General features: G+C 43.3%; 1 protein-coding gene across 1 annotated transcript in view; it reads left to right on the top strand.

The window, feature by feature from the left end:
* Positions 1–389: 389 nt before the first annotated feature.
* Positions 390–22,236, top strand: part of LOC132874808 (zinc finger protein ZFP2-like) — a 47,768-nt gene continuing 25,921 nt past the window's right edge. Inside the window, exon 1 of the mRNA XM_060911214.1 lies at positions 390–686. Coding sequence (XP_060767197.1) covers positions 489–686 — 198 coding nt within the window. The 5' untranslated portion in view covers positions 390–488. The remainder of the gene's footprint in view (positions 687–22,236) is intronic.

Genomic DNA, 22,236 nt, shown 5'->3' with positions numbered 1-22,236 from the left:
GAAAATGGATGAAATCATAGGGGACTGTTTTAGGCATGGTTTCCCGAACCGGGAGGTCTTGCTGTTGGAAGAATCGTATGGTGTTGAGCTCGAAGCCTCTGATCCCTGGAGAGAGAGAACTGTGTCTAACAATTAGCTCTGGCAGCAATGAAACCTCTTTAACTCAGGGCTAAAGGCCAGGAGCAAGATCAATGTAATTCTCCTATTTTATATTAATCTTTTGTCAAATATGTCACATTTTGCATTTTGTGCAATTTTCTTTTACCTTGCACAATACCAGAAAAATTCAGTTGAAATCAAGCCATTTGAGGTGAATTGGTCCGCCTCTGAAAAAACTTGGCATTTGGATTTCCCGGCAAACATTGATTTTCGTGACGTCGTGTGCGAGACGCCTCCCTCTGAATCCTACGTCAGCGCTGGTTTGTTTATGGGAAAACGACCTGGTGGTTTTCTGCAAATTTCTTCAACATTATTGTGTAATTATTGAAATGGTTAACAGATGTATCATAGGAGGATGTAGCAACACCAATCATGATGGGATTAGTACTCATCGTTTTCTAAAAGACCAGACAATGAGAGAGAAATGGGAACGCTTCGTGCGAGGCACCCGGAAAAAGCTGAGAATCAAAGCAGAGTCGGGAAAAAGACCAAGAAAATCGGCAATTCACAAGTTGACTGTTGCCAGGGTAAGAAATAAGAGACTATACTCTAAATTAGGTGTTCCTCTGTTTGTGTGGTACACGGATAATGTTATTTATTGACGCACACGAAAGCGCTGGGCGATAATACGCTTGCTTAGATTAGATAGAACTTTATTGATCCCTTTGTGAGGGTTCCCTCGGGGAAATTAAAAAGATACCAGTGTTTTCCACAGACCAGGTAGCAAGTTGTGGTGCTCCACTGTGCCGATGAGGGAATCGTGCGCGGTGGTGTCGTGGCAGTCGGTGGAGTCGGTCATTGGGGTGTATGCCAAGTGTTTACAGTGGGCGGTGTTCAAACACACAGTATTTTTCTTCAGAGTCACCTGCTGGGACTATTTTAAAGCTACAAGAAGCATTTGAGATTATTCAGTTCAATCTAAATTCTTTTAAGTTCTTTAAGAGAAGACAGCTAAAACAATTTTTACCAGAACCCTGCCTGGTTTCATTCCTCGACCCAACTTTACATTACAGGGCAGGCAATTAGTTTGCTGGGCTTGATGTTGGTGGTAAACCTGTCTTTTTAAATTTATGAAAATTACTCACCAAAATTGAAGTTAAAGTTTAGTTTTTACTAGAGATGCACCGATTGCAATTTTTTGGGCCGATTCCGATTTCCCATGGAGTGTGACCTGCCGATACCGATTTTGGCCGATTCCGATTTCATTTTTTCAAACCACTTCACAGCACACACAGACTATTTTCTTTTTATCTTTTCTTTAATAGAACATTCTGCCAGATTTTCAGGAATAAATTTAACACCTCGAAGGTTGAAAACAAACAAAAAGACATTGTTCTTGGTAAAATCGTTCTTCATGTTTGGTATTAACATATTAATTCCTGAAATAGGAAATTCACACAAACCATTTTTTCTTTTCCCATCCAATATCTGGCACAAAAACAACTTCCCCCTCATATATTATTTGCCTACTGCTATGGAACACACTTTCATAAGCCTATTTAGATCTGAAAACTTATGCCTTATAGAACAACCCATTTCTTCATTCAGTATCAGAATACAAAAATAATTTCCAGTCATACTTATACCATAGCCATTCTATCATCTTTGTCAAATGTGTATTTGTAGAGTAATTTCCAATGGAATCAAGTGCAACCAAGGTTGTAAAACAGACACTTTTTTTTTTCTCTCTTTGTACAAATCTAATTAGATGTTTGGTAATAGGCTAACGTATTAATTTCTGTAATGGGAAAATTCACACAACCACAAACGTTTTCTTCTTTTCGCATCCAATATCTGGTACAAAAAAAATTCACTATATTTGGATATCCAAATATAGTGTGTGTGTGTATATATATATATATATATATATATATATATATATATATATATATATATATAAAATGTGTATATATACATAAATATGTATATATACACATACATATATATATAAATAAAAATATATAATTTTTTTTTGTTTTTATATATAACGGTGCACGCGCCGGAGCTCGTTAGGCGCGCAGGACTGACACTGTTCTGCGCAACACAATTGCACTAGAAAGCATGTTCAAGCTGCCAGTGTAGCTGCAGTCTTTTTAGTTGCGAATTACGAGTATTTCCACTTTCATCTCTGTGATACACAAGTTTTGATCGGCAGAAAATCGGCATATTTTAATTTTGACTGGACGGTCGCCGGTCATGGCCGATCATGTGAAAATCGGCCGATTCCAATCGTCAATCGGTGCATCTCTGGTTTTTGCCTTAGTTTTTTGCCTTTTTGGTGGCAATCTTTCAATCATTCTTTAGTTGACATTCAAGGAATAGCAAAAAACAAGCTGGAGGTTTTTATTTTAAATATTGAACTCAACACTTACCTCAACCAATACTAAAATGAAATAAATAGTATAATGTAACAAAATAATAATAAAATATCATAATTAGATGTAAGAAACCACTAAAGGTAACACCAAGGCAACTAACAATAATGAAAAAGCATTACCCTAATTGGTGCAAAGCCTGCATGCCCTATCAGAACATTTAATTCTGCGTGGCTTCCTGAAAAAAAAAAACCCAAAACTCAAGTGCCCCATCGTAAGGGAAGTGATTGCTGAAGCGGGATAATGCAGTAAGGCCGGTTCCTCGTGTCAAGCTGCTACTGTATGCATCAAAATTTGGTTTATAGCCTGACTCAGGGATGTCCGTTTCCTGTAAGCCAAGAAAGCTATGATGAAGCTCATCACGAGCACGATGTAGGCTACCTTTTAAAATGAGGGGTCGGAAGGCGAATCGGGAAGGCTGCGTTGTTTTTAATTAGCCTAACAGGCCGACTTGCAGGCCTGTGTACATGCCCCTCCATCTCTCTCTCTCTCTCTGTGTGTGCACGCGCGTGAACGAGAAGAAAGAGCACTATGAATGAACGGAACGATACGCAATGGAAACTTTTTTTTTCCCCCAAAATCGCCAGTCTGATTGTGTGGCGATAGGAATCCATTGTGTGGTGCTGCACCACACAATGGTCTATGTATGGGAAACCCTGGATACAATCCACAGCCTGGTAAAAAGCAGCCAAAGTAGAGTCCAAAGTAGCATGGTTAAAGTCCCCAGAAATGATGATGATAAATGCCTCTGGGTGCTGTGTCCCGCCGCGCGCGCGAGCAGCCTCCCCCCCCGCCGCGCGCGCGAGCAGCCTCCCCCCCCGCCGCGCGCGCGAGCAGCCTCCCCCCCCGCCGCGCGCGCGAGCAGCCTCCCCCCCGCCGCGCGCGCGAGCAGCCTCCCCCCCCCGCCGCGCGCGCGAGCAGCCTCCCCCCCCGCCGCGCGCGCGAGCAGCCTCCCCCCCCGCCGCGCGCGCGAGCAGCCTCCCCCCCCGCCGCGCGCGCGAGCAGCCTCCCCCCCCCGCCGCGCGCGCGAGCAGCCTCCCCCCCCGCGACGGCCGGGTATGGGCCCGACGCTCCAGCGCCATCCATTTTCAGGGCTAGTTGATTCGGCAGGTGAGTTGTTACACACTCCTTAGCGAATTCCGACTTCCATGGCTACCGTCCTGCTGTCTATATCAACCAACACCTTTTATGGGGTTTGATGAGCGTGTCAAAAAGGAAATAGTTTGTTGAGGATTTTGTGATCTAACTTGGTCAATGCAAGGGAGATGTAACCAACTAGCGGCCGTCCGTCTCGCTTGCAGCACAACGAACTGGTTCAAAATCAAATGAGGAGTACGACAAGGCTGTGTCATGTCCGCGGACCTCTTTAATCTTTATTCAGAAACGATCCTACGCGAGCTTGAAGAAAGACCTGAAGGCATTATTATCAACGGCATCAAGATAAACAATCTCAGATACGCTGACGATATCGTCCTGCTGGCTTGGTCCGAGGAAGAGCTCCTCCCTCTTCGATGTTACGGTTGATGCCAGCCAGTGCCTTGGTCTTAATGTCAACACAAAGAAGACAAAAACCATGGTCATTTCGAAATCAGAGATCCCACCAACGTGCCAGCTACGCCATGGAAACAACTCTATTGACCAAGTATCCTCGTTCAATTATCTCGGCGCCATTGTCACCTCGGACGCGCGATGTAAGAAAGAAATCCGTAGACGAATTGGAATAGGGAAGGACGCTTTTAGCAACATGCGCTCGATCTTCACTGATCGCAAGCTCTCGATGAAGATCAAAATCCAGCTGCTCAAGTCCTATGTATGGTCAATTCTTCTGTACGGCTGTGAATCATGGACGTTCACCACTGAGACTCGTAGAAATATTGAGGCAGCAGAGATGTGGTTTTACCGCAGGATGCTTCGCATTTCATACGTGGACCACGTTACAAACAAAGAGGTCCTCCGACGGGTTGGTATGGAGCGCGAGCTACTCTGTACGATTGATCAACGGCAGCTCAAGTTTCTTGGCCACTGTGTGAGAAAACAAGCACTTGAAGATCTCAGCCTCAGTGGAAGGATCGTGGGAAAGAAAGCCCGGGGAGGTCAGAGGAAAACATTCCTCAAGAACTTTGATCTCACCCCTGCAGACATCTGGGTCTTGGCAAGACAGAGGGAAACGTGGCATGATATGGTTCGCCAAGCGCCGATTCGGCGATGACACTCTTGACGACGATCTAACTGAAAAATCCTCAAGTGAGTTAACGCTGTATTGAAGAACTTGTTGAAATTGAATGATATTGGTCGAGTAGAAATATTAGATAGAGATATTGGTTTCTTCACAGACTTCTGATTGGATTGAATGGATTCAGCAAACACATTTTTTGTGAATGTTGTTTAGTGAAAGTGATTATTATTCTTGCATATGAAAATCCTCAAGTGAGTGAACACTGTACAGTTCTGTATATGAGTCAATTTCACAGAAACCGTATTTTTTTTGTCCAGACGTGTTTTGTTTACATTTTGAGATTTCTAAAACCTTTTTATGGTCTCATATGATAAAACATTATCAGTTCTACCTTGCATTTCAAAATTTGACTATTTTGGTTCATTGACTACTTTGTCCCCCCACCAGGGCGCTGCCCTGGACCAGCTGGGGGCCTGCGGCCCCCAGACCCCCGGCTAAAATTTTCAGATAATTTCACCAGCCCCAAATCACATCCCTGATCCCCGCAGGTCCACGTTAGCATCCAGTACAAGGTGTGTTAGCCATGTCTCGGTAAAAATAAATAAGCTGCTCTCCCGGTAAATCCGCTGGTTGTTCGGTGCGGATAGCTCGTCGACCTTATTTGGCAGCGAGTTCACATTCCCTATGATAATGGAGGGAATGGATGGTTTGTAGTGCCACTGGTTGTCCGCTAGCCTAGCCTTTAGCTTAGCCCCAGCTTTGCAGCCCCTGGGTTTCCTCCTCAGCTCCACCAGGAGGGGATGTCATATCCCGGCTCATCCCATTGTTTTCAGGGTCAGCAGCTTCTCTATCAAATAAGCGAGAAAACTGGCTATTTCAGTGCAAAATCGCTAGCTGCTAAACTTGGTCTACACAGACTGTGCACTGAACCCATGCAAGCTCTCTCAGCCTGCTGGTGGATCCGCACGTGACGTCACGAATCTGGCTCCAGACTCCCTTGGGATTTTTCCAGATGCATTTTATTTTATTTTTTTCTGCTGTAGACAGATGGCCTTGTGCAAAATTACTCTTCTGGATGAGTGTGTAAAAGGACATACTTTCATATAAAAATGAAAAAACCCACGAAATTGGTCCAGGATGCACTTTAAGGTCAAGGTCTTTTGGCCCTTTTCCACTACCCTTTTTCAGCTCACTTCAGCTCGCTTCAGCTCACTTCAGCCGGACATGGCTCGCGTTTCGACTACCAAAAACCAGCACGACTCAGCTCGTTTCAGCCCTGCTTAGCCCCTAAAACTCGCACCGTTTTGGAGTGGGGCTGAAGCGAGCCAAGCCGTGCTGAGTGAGGCTGGGGGCGTGAGCAGACACTCCCCTGTGCACTGATTGGTGAGGAGGAGTGTCCTCACATGCCCACACACGCCCCGCGAGCGCGCTGGGATCTGTAAACACCGCAAACCCGGAAGGAGAAGAATTACGAATTACAAGAATTTCTGAAGCCTTATGCGCCTCGCCTCATCTATACGCTCTTGCCAGTATCTGTCCGCGTTGTCGGTGACAACAAGCCACAGCACCAAGACCAGCAACACTAACGACTCCATGTTTATTGTTTACTCTCCGGGTCGTGAGACTACCGCTTAAAAGCTCACTGATGTCACTGTTTGCGCTGCTTAACGACATCACCTGACGTCCACCCACTTTCGCTAACTCCACCCAATGTGTCCACCCACTTCCAGCCAGCACGGTTCAGCGCGGTTGTAGTCGAAATGCAACTCCAACAGCCCCACTCAGCCCAACTCAGCACGGCACGGCTCAGCCCGACTCAGCCGCGTTTGTAGTGGAAAAGCGGCATTTGACAGCTATAGACCAAAGCCAGATTCTGCAGGCGAGAGCGGTTGCAATGGCCTCTTCATTCGGATTTATTGGAGATTCTTCAGATCCTCTAGATAGTAATACATCTGACTGCGATAGTTCTGAAATTGGTGTGTGTGTACATGCTACTGCTATACACGTAGAACCATATCAGTTTGAACCATCTGAAACTGAATCCGATAGGAAAAAGATGGCGCCGCAAGAGTGGCAGCTAGTTGCAGTAGCTCTGAGCGTGTTTGTGTTTTGGTATGTTTTTGTACTTTTTTTGTGTTTCTTTCTGTACTACTCTCAGTCGGAAGCATGCATCTAGGGATGTACTACTCGCGAGACTGTGCATTTGTATTTTTCTCTTTTTCTTTCTGGGGCTACTTAAATCGGCATCAGTGGACCCTTTTAGCCATGGCTCCATTGTTTACGTTCGGGAGCAGCTGTTAGCACTGCACAACACCAAGGTACTCCCCGTGGAAAGACCGGTGATCTCCATGGAATTAAGGAGAAGGGGATGCAAAGCTGGATTGAAGTGCCGGGAGAAGAAAAGATGGTCTAAACTATGTATACCATCTGTCATCGTGGGAAATGTAAGATCTCTCCCTAATAAGATGGATCAGCTAATGGCGCTAACCAGGCTGCAGAGGAAGTACTGGGAGTGTAGCCATATGTGCTTCACAGAGACTTGGCTGAATGAACTCTCACGTCACTCTGGACAGATTTCAACTCGTGAGAGCGGACAGGAAAGCCAAGGAGAGTGGTAAGAGGAAAGGAGGGGGTATAGCGATGTTTGTGAATGACAGATGGTGTAACCCGGGGCACATCAGGATAAAGGAGCAGTATTACAGTAAAAACATTGAACTGCTAGCGGTTAGAATTCGGCCATATTACCTCCTGAGGGAATTCTCACACGTTATCTCGATAACTGTGTACCTCCCCCTGGCGGCTGATGCTGCTGCAGCCTGTGAGCTCTTGCACACTACAGTGTCAAAGCTTCAGACATCGCACCCCCAGTCCCTGCTACTAATCTCTGGTGACTTTAATCATGCTTCCCTGTCCTCCACTCTCCCAACCTTCACTCAGCATGTGAAATGCCACACCAGATAAACAATAGAACTTTGGATTTAATGTATGTGAACACCAAGGACGCATATAGTTCATCACCCCTCCCCCCGCTGGACCATTCTGACCACAATCTGGTTCACTTAAACCCCGACATACATATCTATGGTGAATAAACAACCACCCACCAAGAGGTATGTAAGGAGCTGGTCTGAGGAGACCAGTATGGTGCTGAGGGACTGCTTTGACACCATGGACTGGGATGTGTTGTGTGAACTTCACAGGGATGATATTGATAGCCTGACAACCTACATCATGGATTACATTAATTTCTGTGTTGAAAACACTGTGCCAGTCAGGAAGGTACGGTGTTTTCCCAACAATAAACCCTGGGTGACCTCTGAACTAAAAGCCCTATTAAACAAGAAGAGGGTTTTTAAATCTGGCAACAAGGAGGAGATGAGGAGAGTGCAGAGGGAGCTGAAGAGGGGGATAAGGAGAGGCAAGGACAGCTACAGGAGGAAGCTGGAGGAGTGGCTCAAGGGAAGCAACACCGGAGAGGTATGGAGAGGCCTGAAAACCATCTCTGGCCACACAAAGGAGAGTGGAAGGGGCCCTGTATCTGGGGGCCAGGACTGGGCAAATGAGTTGAAGCTCTTTTTCAACAGATTTGATTGTGCCACCCTCCCCCACTCACCATAGTCCTGACCTGTCTGTGATATCACTCCACCCCCCCCCCAATAATACCTCGGACACCAACAGCTCCCTCCTCGCACCACATCACCCCCCCTCCGCTCCCTGCCAGACCAATCCACACACTCCACCCCCGACCTCACTCTACAGGAGACACACCTTGGCTACACCCCTCACCTCTCCATAACAGCTGATCAGGTGTTGAAGGAGCTGAGGAGGATCAAGATGAGGAAAGCTGCTGGCCCTGATGGTATCAACTCCAGACTGCTTAAGGACAGGGTACAGTGCTCTCTCCTTTCCTCTTTACACATCTGATTTCAGCTACAACACGGACAGCTGCCACCTCCAGAAGTTCTCAGATGATACAGCCATCGTTGGATGTGTGTCAGAGGGGGACGATCTGGAGTACAGAGAGGTCATCACCAACTTTGTCGCCTGGTGCGAACTGAACCACCTACGTCTCAACGCCAGCAAGACAAAGGAGGTGGTGATTGATTTCAGAAGGACGGTTCCTCAAATTGCACCAGTGAACATCCAGGGTTTGGACATTGAGATCGTGGAGGAGTACAAATACCTGGGTGTTCACCTCAACAACAAACTGGACTGGACTAACAACACAGATGTCCTGTACAAGAAGGGCCAAAGTTGTCTCCACCTGTTGAGAAGACTGAGGCCTTTTGGTGTGTGCAGGACACTGCTTAGGACTTTTTATGACTCTGTGGTGGCATCAGCGATTTTCTACACTGTGGTCTGCTGGGGCTGTGGAAGTTCAGAGAGGGACAGGATAGGGCTGGGAATCGATCCAGATTTCCTGGATCGATTCGATTCCGATTCATAAGGTCACAATCCGATTTGATATCGATTTATTTAGATATTGCTGGATTGTCACTTTAAAGTAAAAACTGTCCCTATTGACAGGAACAGCCCCATATGTGTTTGTGCATGTAATTTAACACCAAATGCCTTCTCCAGTGCAGTTTGATTTGCCGCAGGTTTAGCTGAAACTGTGTCGGCGTGGTGTCTGGATAAGTGGTTGCGGAGATTGGTTGTATTGCCACTATATTCTGTCTCTATGTGGCACAGTTTACACACTTCTTTTGTTCTGTCGACTTCGTCTCTGTCCTTGTAACGTTTGAATCCAAACTAATGCCATACATCAGCTTTCAGGCCAGGCGGTAATTTTAGCTGTGCAGCTTCAGCCATCTCGCGTTCTTAAGTTTCGGTTTCGTTTGCCGGCACCCGCTTTTTATAGCAGTCCTTGCGCGGTCGAGAAAATAGTGCCTATAGGAAGAGATCGATCCACACATTTTTTTTAATCGATCTCATATTTTTTGAACGTGGATCGATCTTTTGAACCTAACCCTAGGACAGGAAGAAACTTAAACTGGTCAGAAGGGCTGGCTCAGTCTTAGACTGTCCTCTGGACTCCATTGAGGTGGTGGGTGAGAGGAGGATGTTAGCCAAGCTGACCTCAATCATGGATAATCCCTCTCACCCCCTGTATGAGGCTATGGGGGCTTTAAGCAGCTCTTTTAGTAGTAGACTGCTACACCCATGGTGTAAGGAGAGATACCGCAGGTCATTCATACCTGCTGCTGTCAGACTGTATAACACCCACAACTTGTAATGTAGCACCAATAACCTGTTTGTCATTATTTGCACTACTTCACCACTACTACCTCTGCCATCTCTCATCGATGCAATCCAGTCGCTCAGCCGGAGCGATTACACCATCTCGAGATCAGTCCCCTCGCGTCACCCAGAGCTCTGGGGGTGAGTTGCGAAAAAACACAGGAACCCCATAAGTTCACAATCTTTTATTCGCAAGTCCCCCAAAGAAGCAAGAAAATACAGGGGATTTTATATATGTGTGTTATCTGTGTGGATGAAATGACATCATTGCAGCTGTGTGTGTGTGAGAGTATGACATTTTGATATGTGTGTGTGTAAATGAGTGTGACATCAATAAAGACCTTGGCGCTGTTCAGACACATTTCTGATCAATAGTACACATTTCATATCAAAATAAGCAGAATGTTCTGATGATATGATAGCACAGGGCTGTCCCTGATGCACAGCCTGTTCTCATGATATGATAGCAATGTTCAGACAGAATGGAATTTTTAAACAAAGATACTGTGTCTAGCTGACCAGAAGGTCATTTTTAACTGAACAGAATAAATCCTTACAATTTTGTCACAAAATAAATTACTGCCTTCTTGGTCAAGAATAAATACTGACAATTATGTGCAATAATATAGGCCTTAAACTATTTTTATGCATACTTTAATATATAATTACACAGTCTACCTGTAATGTGCAATATGTAATTGCACTGTAATTGCACTGCAAATAGCTCTCTGTATTTAATCTTTCATTTGTCTAATTTTTATTTTAGTTTTATTTATCTGTATGACGTTTTCTTGGTACTGTAACGTGAATTTCCCCGATGTGGGATGAATAAAGTGAATCTAATTTAATCCAACACGTCGGCCACGGAGACCCTCACCTTACGAAATAAAGCCAGAGAACAAAGCAGTCTAGAGAACTGGATGGAATTGAACTGACAGTCTTATGTGACTCTCATTAAAACAGGATAGGTGTTCTAACTTGGGCAACGTACATGCATTTTCACTGAAAACGTAAAAGGCTAATTAAATAATCAGATGGACTGAGACAATCACATTCTAAAGCAAATTAAATAATCTTATACCGGTAACTTAAACACAATATAAGTTACATGGCTTAATCTAAATGCAGGTAAACAGCATGTTATGAGAGTGAAATGAGAGTTGGCGCTTACCCGTCTGTGCTCTCGCTTCTTGAAGGCCGATCGTATCAAAACAATCTGACTTTCAGTTCAGCCCGATAGCCTTCCTGCTGTGATGTCACGGATGTCATGGTCATTCACTCAGACCGCTACCTATATGAATCCTTTTCATCATAAAAATGACCTTTAGATTTATTGTTAATACTTAAAAGTCACAGGCAACGGTTTTCAATTTATGCACATTTGAAACTTTATATGTAAAAAAAAAAACCTGTAATTTTCTTCTGGTCCCAAGAAGTAATGTTAATAAGTAGGCCTAATAATTGAAATAAGTTGGTGCGGGTTGCGGCAAATTTCTGTTCGGTAATTTTCGTGACCACTCGGCGCATGGTGTCATTCAAGACAAACAAACCGCTTGAGTTGAGTCCACTTCCGTTTACTTGCATTGCCATTTGGCTTGAGTGCAGATGTGCATTTGGGAATTTCCAAAGAAAAACCATGCCTTATTGTTGTGCAGGGAATAGTAACAACGGGACTGGTTCAGGAAGAAGTTTTTACTTTTTTTTACTTTTTTTCCAAGACAGGAGAAGAGGCGGAGCAAGAGGATTGGCTTTTTCCGAAAAAGAAGAGGTGGAGCGAGTCAAGTTTATTTGTATAGCGCTTTTAACAATAAACATTGTCGCAAAGCAGCTTTACAGAATTTGAACGACTTAAAACATGAGCTAGTTTTATCCCTAATCTATCCCCAATGATGAAGCCTGTGGCGACGGTGGCAAGGAAAAACTCCCTCAGACGACATGAGGAAGAAACCTCGAGAGGAACCAGACTCAAAAGGGAACCCATCCTCATTTGGGCAGCAACAGACAACATGACTGACATTAACAGTTTTAACAGGAAGTCAGTTTCGTTGATGTTATAAATTCTTCATTGATGGAAACTTGAGTGCAAAACTGTTCATGACAACTGCAGTCCTAAAGTTAGCAAGTCAACTGTAGTCCTCAGCCATAAAAGCATTACTGTAAATACTGTAAGAGCATCCTCCAAGTGTGACTTTCAGCTGTCCACATGGGGCCATCCTCCACAGGAGCGATGCAATGAGACTCCAACCAGACACAGGGCACCAGGATGGATCAGGCAGGTGCAAGGAGCAGAAGAGGTTCAGCATCTCGATCCCAGGACCGACATGTAACTCAGAGGGACAGATTGAGGAGAGAGAGAAAAAACACAGGTTGTTAGATATGCCCAATGTCACTTAAATAATTAGGAACAGTATACATTTTGCACTGAGTACAAGCAGGGACTTCATGATCAACACATGACCAAAGATTTCAACACATGATCTGGATTTCCTCTTGCTGACAGACCTGGTTGAAACCAGGTGAGAACAGCGCCTTTTCGGAGCTCCTCCCTCCCGGCTGTTCTTTTTTTCAGCACCCCGCGAGCTGCTGGTCGTGGCGGTGGTCTGGCTGCCATATTTAAGGAGAGTTTCAGATGCCGAATGTTAACTGCTTGTAATTATTCCAGCTTTGAACTGCAGCTGTTTGTGATCGACCTCGCCTGCCCCGTGTTGTGTGCCACAGTCTATTGTCCTCCCAAATTTATTAAGGACTTTATTCAAGAGTTCTGAGTTTTTGTCTGATTTTATTGTAAAGTTTGATAAACTATTGATTTGTGGAGACTTTAATATTCATGTTTATTGTGCAGCAAGTCAACTGGCTAATGAGTTTAAAGGCCTTTTGGATTCCTTTGGTCTCACCCAGTCTGTTAATGCACCAACACATGACCATGGGCACACCTATCTTATTTCTCACGGGCTTTCAGTTTCCCTCAGAGAAATAGTGGACACTGCCATTTTCAAATCAAATCAAATCAAGTTTATTTGTACAGCGCTTTTAACAATAAACATTGTCGCAAAGCAGCTTTACAGAATTTGAACGACTTAAAACATGAGCTAATTTTATCCCTAATCTATCCCCAATGAGCAAGCCTGTGGCGACGGTGGCAAGGAAAAACTCCCTCAGACGACATGAGGAAGAAACCTTGAGAGGAACCAGACTCAAAAGGGAACCCATCCTCATTTGGGCAACAACAGACAGCCTGACTATAATATTAACAGTTTTAACAGGTATAACCCTCAACTGTCCTCATGGGGCCGTCCTTCACAGGAGTGGGGCGATAAAACTCCGACCAGACACAGGGCACCAGGATGGATCAAGCAGGTCCGAGGGGCAGAAGAGGCCAGCATCTCAATCCCAGGATCAACATGTAACTCAGAGGGACAGATGGGGGGGGAGAAAGAAAACACGTTGTTAGGTATGCCCTAAAAATGACAAGTATTAAATCTGTGTGGTAGGCTCGCAGAGACGAGAGTCTTTACATCAGGCATGACGCACAATGGCATGTTAATATGGTAAAAAATATATCATGACCTGCTCTGGCTGGATGCTTGATTGGGTGATGGGAGCACACTCCTCAGCAATGATGAGATGCAGATGGGACCCTTAGGCCTGGCCAAGACAATTCAGTTACATTTCACCGGGTCTGGGACATGCGACAGAACGTCTGACGGCCGATTCCCTGCAGGCTACGATAGCCAGTCGAGGTCCCCACCGTCTCCACCAAAAGATTTCCTGTTGACTCCATGTAACTCAGAGGGACAGATTTGGGGTGGGTGGGGGGGGGGGGGGGGAAGAGAAAGAAAACACAGGTGGTTAGGTATGCCCAATGTCACCTGAATAAGTAGGAACAGTATACATATTGCACCGAGTACAAGCAGGGACTCCGGCAACTAACTATGACAGCATAACTAAAAGGAGAGAGCCAGAAGGTAACACAGGCATGAGGGAGCCCCGGGACATAAAGCAGCCAGCCACTGCACCGTCAACAAACTCGAGTGAGCAAGCGAGTGGGGACTGACAGCATCCATACATCCCAGTTTACCAAAACACTCTATGTCTGAGGACCCTCCAGATCTACTCCTTTACCTCATAAACACCATTAACAAAAGGCTTGACTAAACAGATATGTTTTCAGCCTAGACTTAAATGCTGAGACTGTGTCTGATTCCCGAACATTACTTGGAAGGCTGTTCCATAACAGTGGGGCTTTGTAAGAAAAGGCTCTGCCCCCTGATGTAGCCTTCACTATACGAGGTACCAGCAGATAGCCTGCACCTTTTGATCTAAGTAGGCGTGGCGGGTCATAGAGGAGCAGAAGTTCACTCAGGTACTGTGGTGCGAGACCATTTAGTGCTTTAAAGGTCAATAGTAGTATTTTATAATCAATACGAAATTTAATTGGGAGCCAATGCAGTGTGGATAAGACAGGGGTGATGTGGTCATATTTTCTAGTTCTAGTAAGGACTCTTGCTGCGGCATTTTGAACTAACTGGAGCTTGTTTATGCACTTATTGGAACATCCAGACAGTAAGGCATTACAATAATCCAACCTGGAGGTAACGAAAGCATGGACTAGTTTTTCTGCATCATGCAATGACATTAAATTTCTTATCTTTGCAATATTTCTGAGATGAAAGAAAGCTATCCGGGTGATGTTATCAATGTGAGTTTCGAATGAAAGACTGGGGTCAATAATCACTCCGAGGTCTTTTACTGCTGCACGTGAAGAAACAGAAAGGCCATCCAGACTTACTGTGTAATCAGAAAACTTACTTCTAGCTTTATGTGGGCCTAGCACAAGTACTTCAGTCTTGTCAGAGTTAAGCAGAAGGAAATTTATAAGCATCCAGTGTCTAATGTCCTTAACACATTCCTCAATTTTATTAAGCTGGTGTCTCTCATCAGGTTTTGCAGAGACATACAACTGTGTGTCATCAGCATAACAGTGGAAACTAATACAATGTTTACGAATAATATCGCCCAAAGGTAACATATATAGAGAAAAAAGCAGTGGACCCAAGACAGAACCTTGTGGAACACCAAACTTTACCTCGGTACGTCTAGAAATATCACCATTTATATCGACATACTGATAACGATCAGTTAGATAAGACCTGAGCCAGGAGAGGGCCATTCCCTTAACTCCCACAACATTTTCTAGTCTATCCAGAAGAATGGAATGATCAATGGTATCAAATGCTGCACTAAGGTCAAGCAACACAAGTAGCGAGACACAGCCCTGATCAGACGCCAACAGTAGGTCGTTTACTACTTTAACCAGTACTGTCTCTGTGCTATGATGAGGTCTAAATCCTGACTGATACATTTCATGGATGTTATTCCTATGTAAATATGAGCATAACTGCTGTGCCACAGCTTTTTCAAGGATCTTGGAGATAAAGGGGAGGTTTGATATTGGCCGATAATTGGACAGCTGACAGGGATCAAGGTCAGGTTTTTTAATCAGGGGTTTGATAACTGCTAGTTTAAAGGATTTGGGTACATAGCCAATCATAAGAGAAGAATTTATTATTTTTAGAAGCGGTTCAATTACTCCAGGCATTATGTGTTTGAATAGACGTGTCGGTAAGGGATCTAGTACGCAAGTTGAGGCTTTTGATGTAGAGATTAATGAGAGTAATTCAGTTTCTTTTAGGGGAGTAAAACATTCTAACTGATGATCTGATACAGTTATATTGTTAACTACAAGGTCACTTTCATTGTCTAACCTTAAATTAGTAGTTTGAATTTTTTGTCGGATATTCTCAATTTTGTCATTAAAAAAATTCATGAAGTCGTTGCTACTACATACTGCAGGTGTGCATGTGTTGATAGTGGACTTATTCCTGGTTAATTTTGCTACAGTATTAAATAGGAATCTAGGATTATTTTTGTTATCTTCTATTAGGGAGGAGAGATATGTTGATCTCGCAGCACTAAGAGCTTTTTTATACTTCAGGAAGCTCTCCTTCCACGCCAATTTGAACACTACCAATTTTGTTTGACGCCATTTACGTTCCAATTTTCGAGTGGTCTGTTTTAATGTGCGAGTGTCATCATTATACCAGGGTGCTAATTTTTTGTCTCTGACCATTTTCCTTTTTAGAGGAGCTACATTATCTAAAGTATGGCGGAATGTTGACTCTAAGCATTCAGTTGCCTGATCAAGTTCTGCAGGGGCTGACAGTGACCCAATCAAAGTTGACAGCTCTGGGAGATCATTTATAAAGCTCTGTGCAGTAGTTGACGTGAAAGTACGTTTAATACAGTAGCGTGGTGAGGTGCATATATTATTACTCAGACATATTTTGAATGAGATGAGACAATGATCTGAGATAACTTCAGACTGTGGAAGTATGACTATATTGTCTACGTTTAATCTGAATGTTAGTATTAGATCAAGGGTGTGACCACCATTATGGGTCGGTCCTATGACATTCTGCTTAATCCCGACTGAATCTAAGATGGACACAAACGCTGTTTTTAAAGGGTCTTCTGGGTTATCAAAGTGAATATTAAAATCTCCGACAACTAAAGCTTTGTCTAAGGAAATAACCAAATCTGAGATAAAATCTGCAAATTCAGAAAGAAACTCAGAATATGGCCCCGGGGGCCTGTAAATAATAAGCAATGGAATTAACTGGGTAGACTTATTTTTTGAGGCTACATACATTATATGAGTATGAAGAACTTCAAATGTATTAAATTTATAACCAGGTTTGTGTGTTACACCTAGATAATCGTTATAAATAACCGCGACGCCTCCTCCTCTGCCAGTTAGACGAGGCTGGTGTATATAACTGTATCCAGGAGGACTCGCTTCATTTAATGCTATATATTCATTTGGCTTAATCCATGTTTCTGTTAAACACAGTACATTAAACTCCTGATCAGTAATGAGTTCATTAACCATTAGCGCTTTAGATGTAAGAGATCTAATATTTAATAGCCCCACCTTTAGATCAAAGGTGCTGGCAGCAGCTGTACAGTCAGTCTGATCTAATTTTATATTGATTAGGTTACTGGAACAAACTCTCTGAAAATTTCTACCTTTTTGTTGAGCTCGGGGAACAGACACAGTCTCGATGTAGTGGGCCCTGAGTGACGACTCTGTGCAGCTAGCAGACAGTCGGTTTAGCCTGTTCGTCTGCTCCCTGGCCTTGGCTCTGGATTGTCAGAAATTAACTAGGCCTGTTCTGAGACTATGACCTATGCTGCAGGAAATGAGAGCAGCACCTTCCCGAGTGGGATGGATACCGTCCCGCCCTAACAGGCCAGCAGTGCCCTCAAAATTAGCCCAATTATCTATAAAGCCCACACTGTTTTCATTTTGGATCACCTCCCCATTGTTTTTGACTTTGCTGCCCCCCCACCTGCCAATAAGCCCATTTCCCCAGCTCGCAGATGCTGTATCTTTACTTCGTCGATGGCTGGAGAGTTTGCTGTTGCCTTTAGGGACTCTCAGCTGCATGCTGACAGTGGGCTGGTTCCTTCCCTTTGCCCAGAGAGTCTACTCTCCACTTTCCATTCTACTTGTTCTGCAATTCTGGATTCTGTTGCCCCTTTTCGGCAAAAAAGCATCAAAACCAAGACAGATCCCTGGTTGAATGACCACACCTGTCTGCTTAGGCAACAATGTAGACAGGCTGAATGGCGGTGGAAAAAGGACAAACTGCATGTATCCCTGGGCTGGTTAAGGGACAGTTTAGCTGCTTACCAGAAATCTCTGAAGGAGGCCAAGTCCAAATATCTGTCTTCCATTATAGCCAATAGCTCTCATCATCCAAGACTGTTATTTAATACTATCGACTGTTATTAATCCACTCCCCACTGTTCTGTCTGATGCCTTCGCCACAACCTGTGAAGTTTGTCGGTTTCTTTACTGACAAAGTGGCATCAGTCAGAATATCAGTAACATTGATGCATCCCTTGATAACGTGGATGCTCCTCCTACACAGTCTGCTGTTTTTGATTGGTTTGAGACTATTTCTCTGTCGTTTTTCACGAAGGTGGTTAGTGGCATGAAACCCACTAACTGCCCCTTAGATGTCATTCTGGCCAAGTTTTTGAAGGTTTTTAATTCTGCTGGGTCAAGTCTGCTTGTTTTTATAAACACTTGTCTTAATTCAGGGTCTGTCCCAGCTGCCTTCAAACATGCTGTTGTTAGGCCCCTCCTTAAAAAAAACACACATCTTGACCCCTCTGTTCTGTCCAATTTTAGGCCTGTTTCCCATTTGCCTTTTCTTTCTAAGGTCTTAGAAAAAGTTGTTTTTATTCAATTAGTCATTTTTAGAGAGAAATTCTAGTCTGGTTTCAGATCCCGACAGCACTGAGTCAGCACTGTTAAAGGTGCACAATGATATCGCTCTGTCTGTGGATGCCGGGAATCCTGCCATGCTGGTGCTGCTCGACCTCACAGCGGCCTTTTGATACAGTTGACCATGCGGTCCTTGTATCTCGCCAAGAGCAGTATGTCGGCATCCGTGGCACTGCTCTCCAATGGTTTAGGTCATACTTAGCAAATAGGAGCTTCGCTGTGATGATTGGTGACCTCTGTTCTTCATATGCATCCCTCTCTTGTGGGGTGCCACAGGGTTCGATTCTCAGCCCTATTCTATTTTCATTGTACATGCTACCTCTGGGATCAATTATAAAAAAAAAAAACACAATCTGTCGTTTCACTTTTATGCTGATTTGCAGATATATTTGCCCATGAGACCCAATGAAAATACGGTGCCTACTAAATTACTGGATTGTATTACTGATGTAAAGCACTGGCTGGCATGGAACTTTTTGCACTTGAATGACAGCAAAACGGAAGGTATTTTATTTGGCACGTCACCCATGTCAAATGTCCCTACAACAAACTCTGGTACTCTGGCCCCCTTTTTTTAAACCATTTGTACAAAATCTTGGTAACATTTGGCAGTGGGCTTAAATTTGATAAACAGATTAGTTCTGTTGTTAGAACGAGCTTTTTTCAGCTCCGTCTCTTGGCCAAAGTGAAGCCATTTCTCAGTCGGCAGGATCTCGAGAAGGCAATCCATGCATTCATCAGTTAGAGACCAGACTACTGTAATGCCCCTTATGTTGGCCTCAGCCAGTCTTCAATTTTGTGTCTTCAACTTGTACAGAACGCTGCGGCCCGATTTTTAACAAGCACGTCCAGACGTGAACACATTACTCCTGTGCTGTCGTCACTCCACTGGCTTCCAGTCCATTTTAGAATTGATTTTAAACTTCTGTTTGCTTTTAATGCCATCAATGGCCTGGCTCCCTCTTACTTGTCTGAGATCTTAACTATCCGTGATCAAGGTAGGGCCCTGCATTCTTCGGGTCAGCTTCTGTTAGAAGTCCCAAGGTCGAGATATAAACAGTGGGGTGATTGTTGTTTTGCTGTCGCTGCTCCCAGACTGTGGAATAATCTGCCCCCCCGACATTCGCACCACTATTGATCTCGGCCTTTTTAAATCGAAGTTGAAGACCCACTTTTTTTAGATTGGCATTCAATCCTGACTAGGGGAGTCTTGTTTTTGAGGGGTACTTTGTTTCGTCTGTTCTATTTCATGTCCTTCTGAAAGGCTTTTAATAACCTGCAGCACTGTGGCACCTTCTGCAGTCAAAACCTGTTTTTTTTTTATGTATTGTTTTATACAAAACACTGTTTTGTGTTTTAGTTTCATGGCTTTGATGTAAAGCACTTTGGGTACCTTTCGGTTATTGTAAAGGGCTATATGAATAAAATTTGATTGACTTTAAATAGCAAAATATATTAAATACCAGTATTCATCTATGTTTAAACAAAAAGGAAATAAAGATATGTCATCCTATTTACATGCAAAAGAATCGCTTGACATTTTCTAATAAGCAGATTGTGGTTGACAATTAGGAACAAAGACACACTGGAGCAAAAGAACATTCAAAAGGGATCATAATTATATTGAAGAAAACATTATAAAATTCATTCAGTTTCTTTTTTTTTTTTTAAATCAGGTTTGTATTGAACATTCTTAAGATAAAAAGGTTAAAATGAAGGTGGTATCCTGAAAAAAGGGTTTATTAAAAATCATTGACAGTTCAAATACCCATTTGGTATCTCCTCCTTCGCAAGTCAGTATGCAGATTTCAGGGCAGTGGTGCAAGATGCTTTCTGATCCTCCTCCACCTGCTTGTTGGACTCAATAATGCTTCACTGCTATGGCCGCACAGTGGGCTTCTGACACCATGTGTGTCTTTAAGAGTCTTGGTGCTATAAAATTTAAAATATTTAAGAAAACAACTTGAATTTTTAGTCATATAGTAACATTTTATACTGATAAAGCCAGTAAAATTGAGTTCCAGCACTTATTTTATTTATTTATTTTTTAACAGCTGATTACTTCATATGTAAAGATACTGAAAACAAGGTGCACACATTAATTAAATGAAGTACCTTCATTAAATAATGCCATTTGGCTTGTGCTTGATAATGACAACCTGAAGTTTTTCTTTCCATCAGTCTGCCTTGGTCTCTTGGCAAAACTTTGCTTTTCCAATGGTTTCTTCTATTAAAGCATATATAAAAACATTTCTGAGTAATGCAGGGTTGGACTTAAAGGAACAGTCCACCGTACTTCCATAATGAAATATGCTCTTATCTGACTTGAGACGAGCTGCTCCGTACCTCTCCGAGCTTTGCGCGACCTCCCAGTCAGTCAGACGCAGTCAGACGCGCTGTCACTCCTGTTAGCAATGTAGCTAGGCTCAGCATGGCCAATGGTATTTTTTGGGGCTGTAGTTAGATGCGACCAAACTCTTCCACGTTTTTCCTGTTTACATAGGTTTATATGACCAGTGATATGAAACAAGTTCAGTTACACAAATTGAAACGTAGTGATTTTCTATGCTATGCAAAGTCCGCACTATAATGACAGGCGTACTAACACCTTCTGCGCGCTTCGGCAGCTCATTGATACGGAGCTCAGATATCAATGCGCTGTTGAAGCACGCAGAAGGTGTTAGTACGCCTGTCATTATAGTGCGGACTTTCCATAGTATAGAAAATCGCTATGTTTCAATTTGTGTAACTGAACTTGTTTCATATCACTGGTCATATAAACCTATGTAAACAGGAAAAACGTGGAAGAGTTTGGTCGCATCTAACGACAGCCCCAAAAAATACCATTGGCCATACTGAGCCTAGCTACATTGCTAACAGGAGTGACAGCGCGTCTGACTGCGTCTGACTGACTGGGAGGTCGCGCAAAGCTCGGAGAGGTACGGAGCAGCTCGTCTCAATTCAGATAAGAGCATATTTCATTATGGAAGTACGGTGGACTGTTCCTTTAAAGCAGTCCCCATTGGGAAAATGCTCTACAAAATCCTAAAGGACTCCATTTTTGAAAGACTATGGAGTCCAGGGACTCGAAAATTTGAACATCTTAGTCAAACCCTGTACCTACTGCATGGACAAAATCTTGCTGTATTTGAATATTAATCAAAAGCAACACAGTACATCTTTCAGACAAAATACTCAGTTAGTTTAAAATTTAGTTAAGTTCCTTTTTGATCAAAGGATTAGTGTTTTTCACAACCCAATATTTCATCTAGATTATAACGTAACAAATATAGGCAGTGTTCTCCACGGGCGCTTTTAAAGTGGTGCACTGCCACATAGGGTATTAGGCAGAAAAAGAAATTTACCAGTCAAAAATAATATTTTATATAATCCTGATAAGCGCCGCAGGTGCGAAGACGAGCGCCGCAGGCGCGAAGTCCCTCTAGGGGGGTCTGGGGGCATGCCCCCCCAGAAAATTTTTGAAATTTAGACTTCATTTCCTGCATTCTAGGACATTTTCAGGGTGAAATGGCGTGTAATTTTTGATCAGAAATATTGCATATTTTTACTTTGTATTTTTTTCAGTTTCACTCCTGAATGTATCAGATGTATGTATGGTGTTTGATTTGGTAACAAAAGTGAAAAGAAAATAAACAACAATGAATTGTATATAATCTTTTGATCTAGTTACAGTATTTAATAATAAAAAAAAAAAACCAACAGTATTCTATTTTACCATACCCCAATGAACCCCCCTTGTTAATCAATGTATCACACATACCTTTTCTGTCTTTTTGTGGAAAAACGAATCAGTTTTTGTCACATTCAATTTGGGGCGTTTGTTGGGATTCATCTTGATCCAGAAGAGTGAGTCAGCAAAAAAAAATGCGGTTCTCCCGCCAAGAAAGAGGAAACTACAACGCAGGGTGTTT

This window comes from Neoarius graeffei, chromosome 27, assembly GCF_027579695.1.
Source record: "Neoarius graeffei isolate fNeoGra1 chromosome 27, fNeoGra1.pri, whole genome shotgun sequence".
NCBI classification, from domain to species: domain Eukaryota; kingdom Metazoa; phylum Chordata; class Actinopteri; order Siluriformes; family Ariidae; genus Neoarius; species Neoarius graeffei.
The sequence above is the reverse complement of the archived record's forward strand: the minus strand, read 5'-3'. Positions and strand labels throughout refer to the sequence as shown.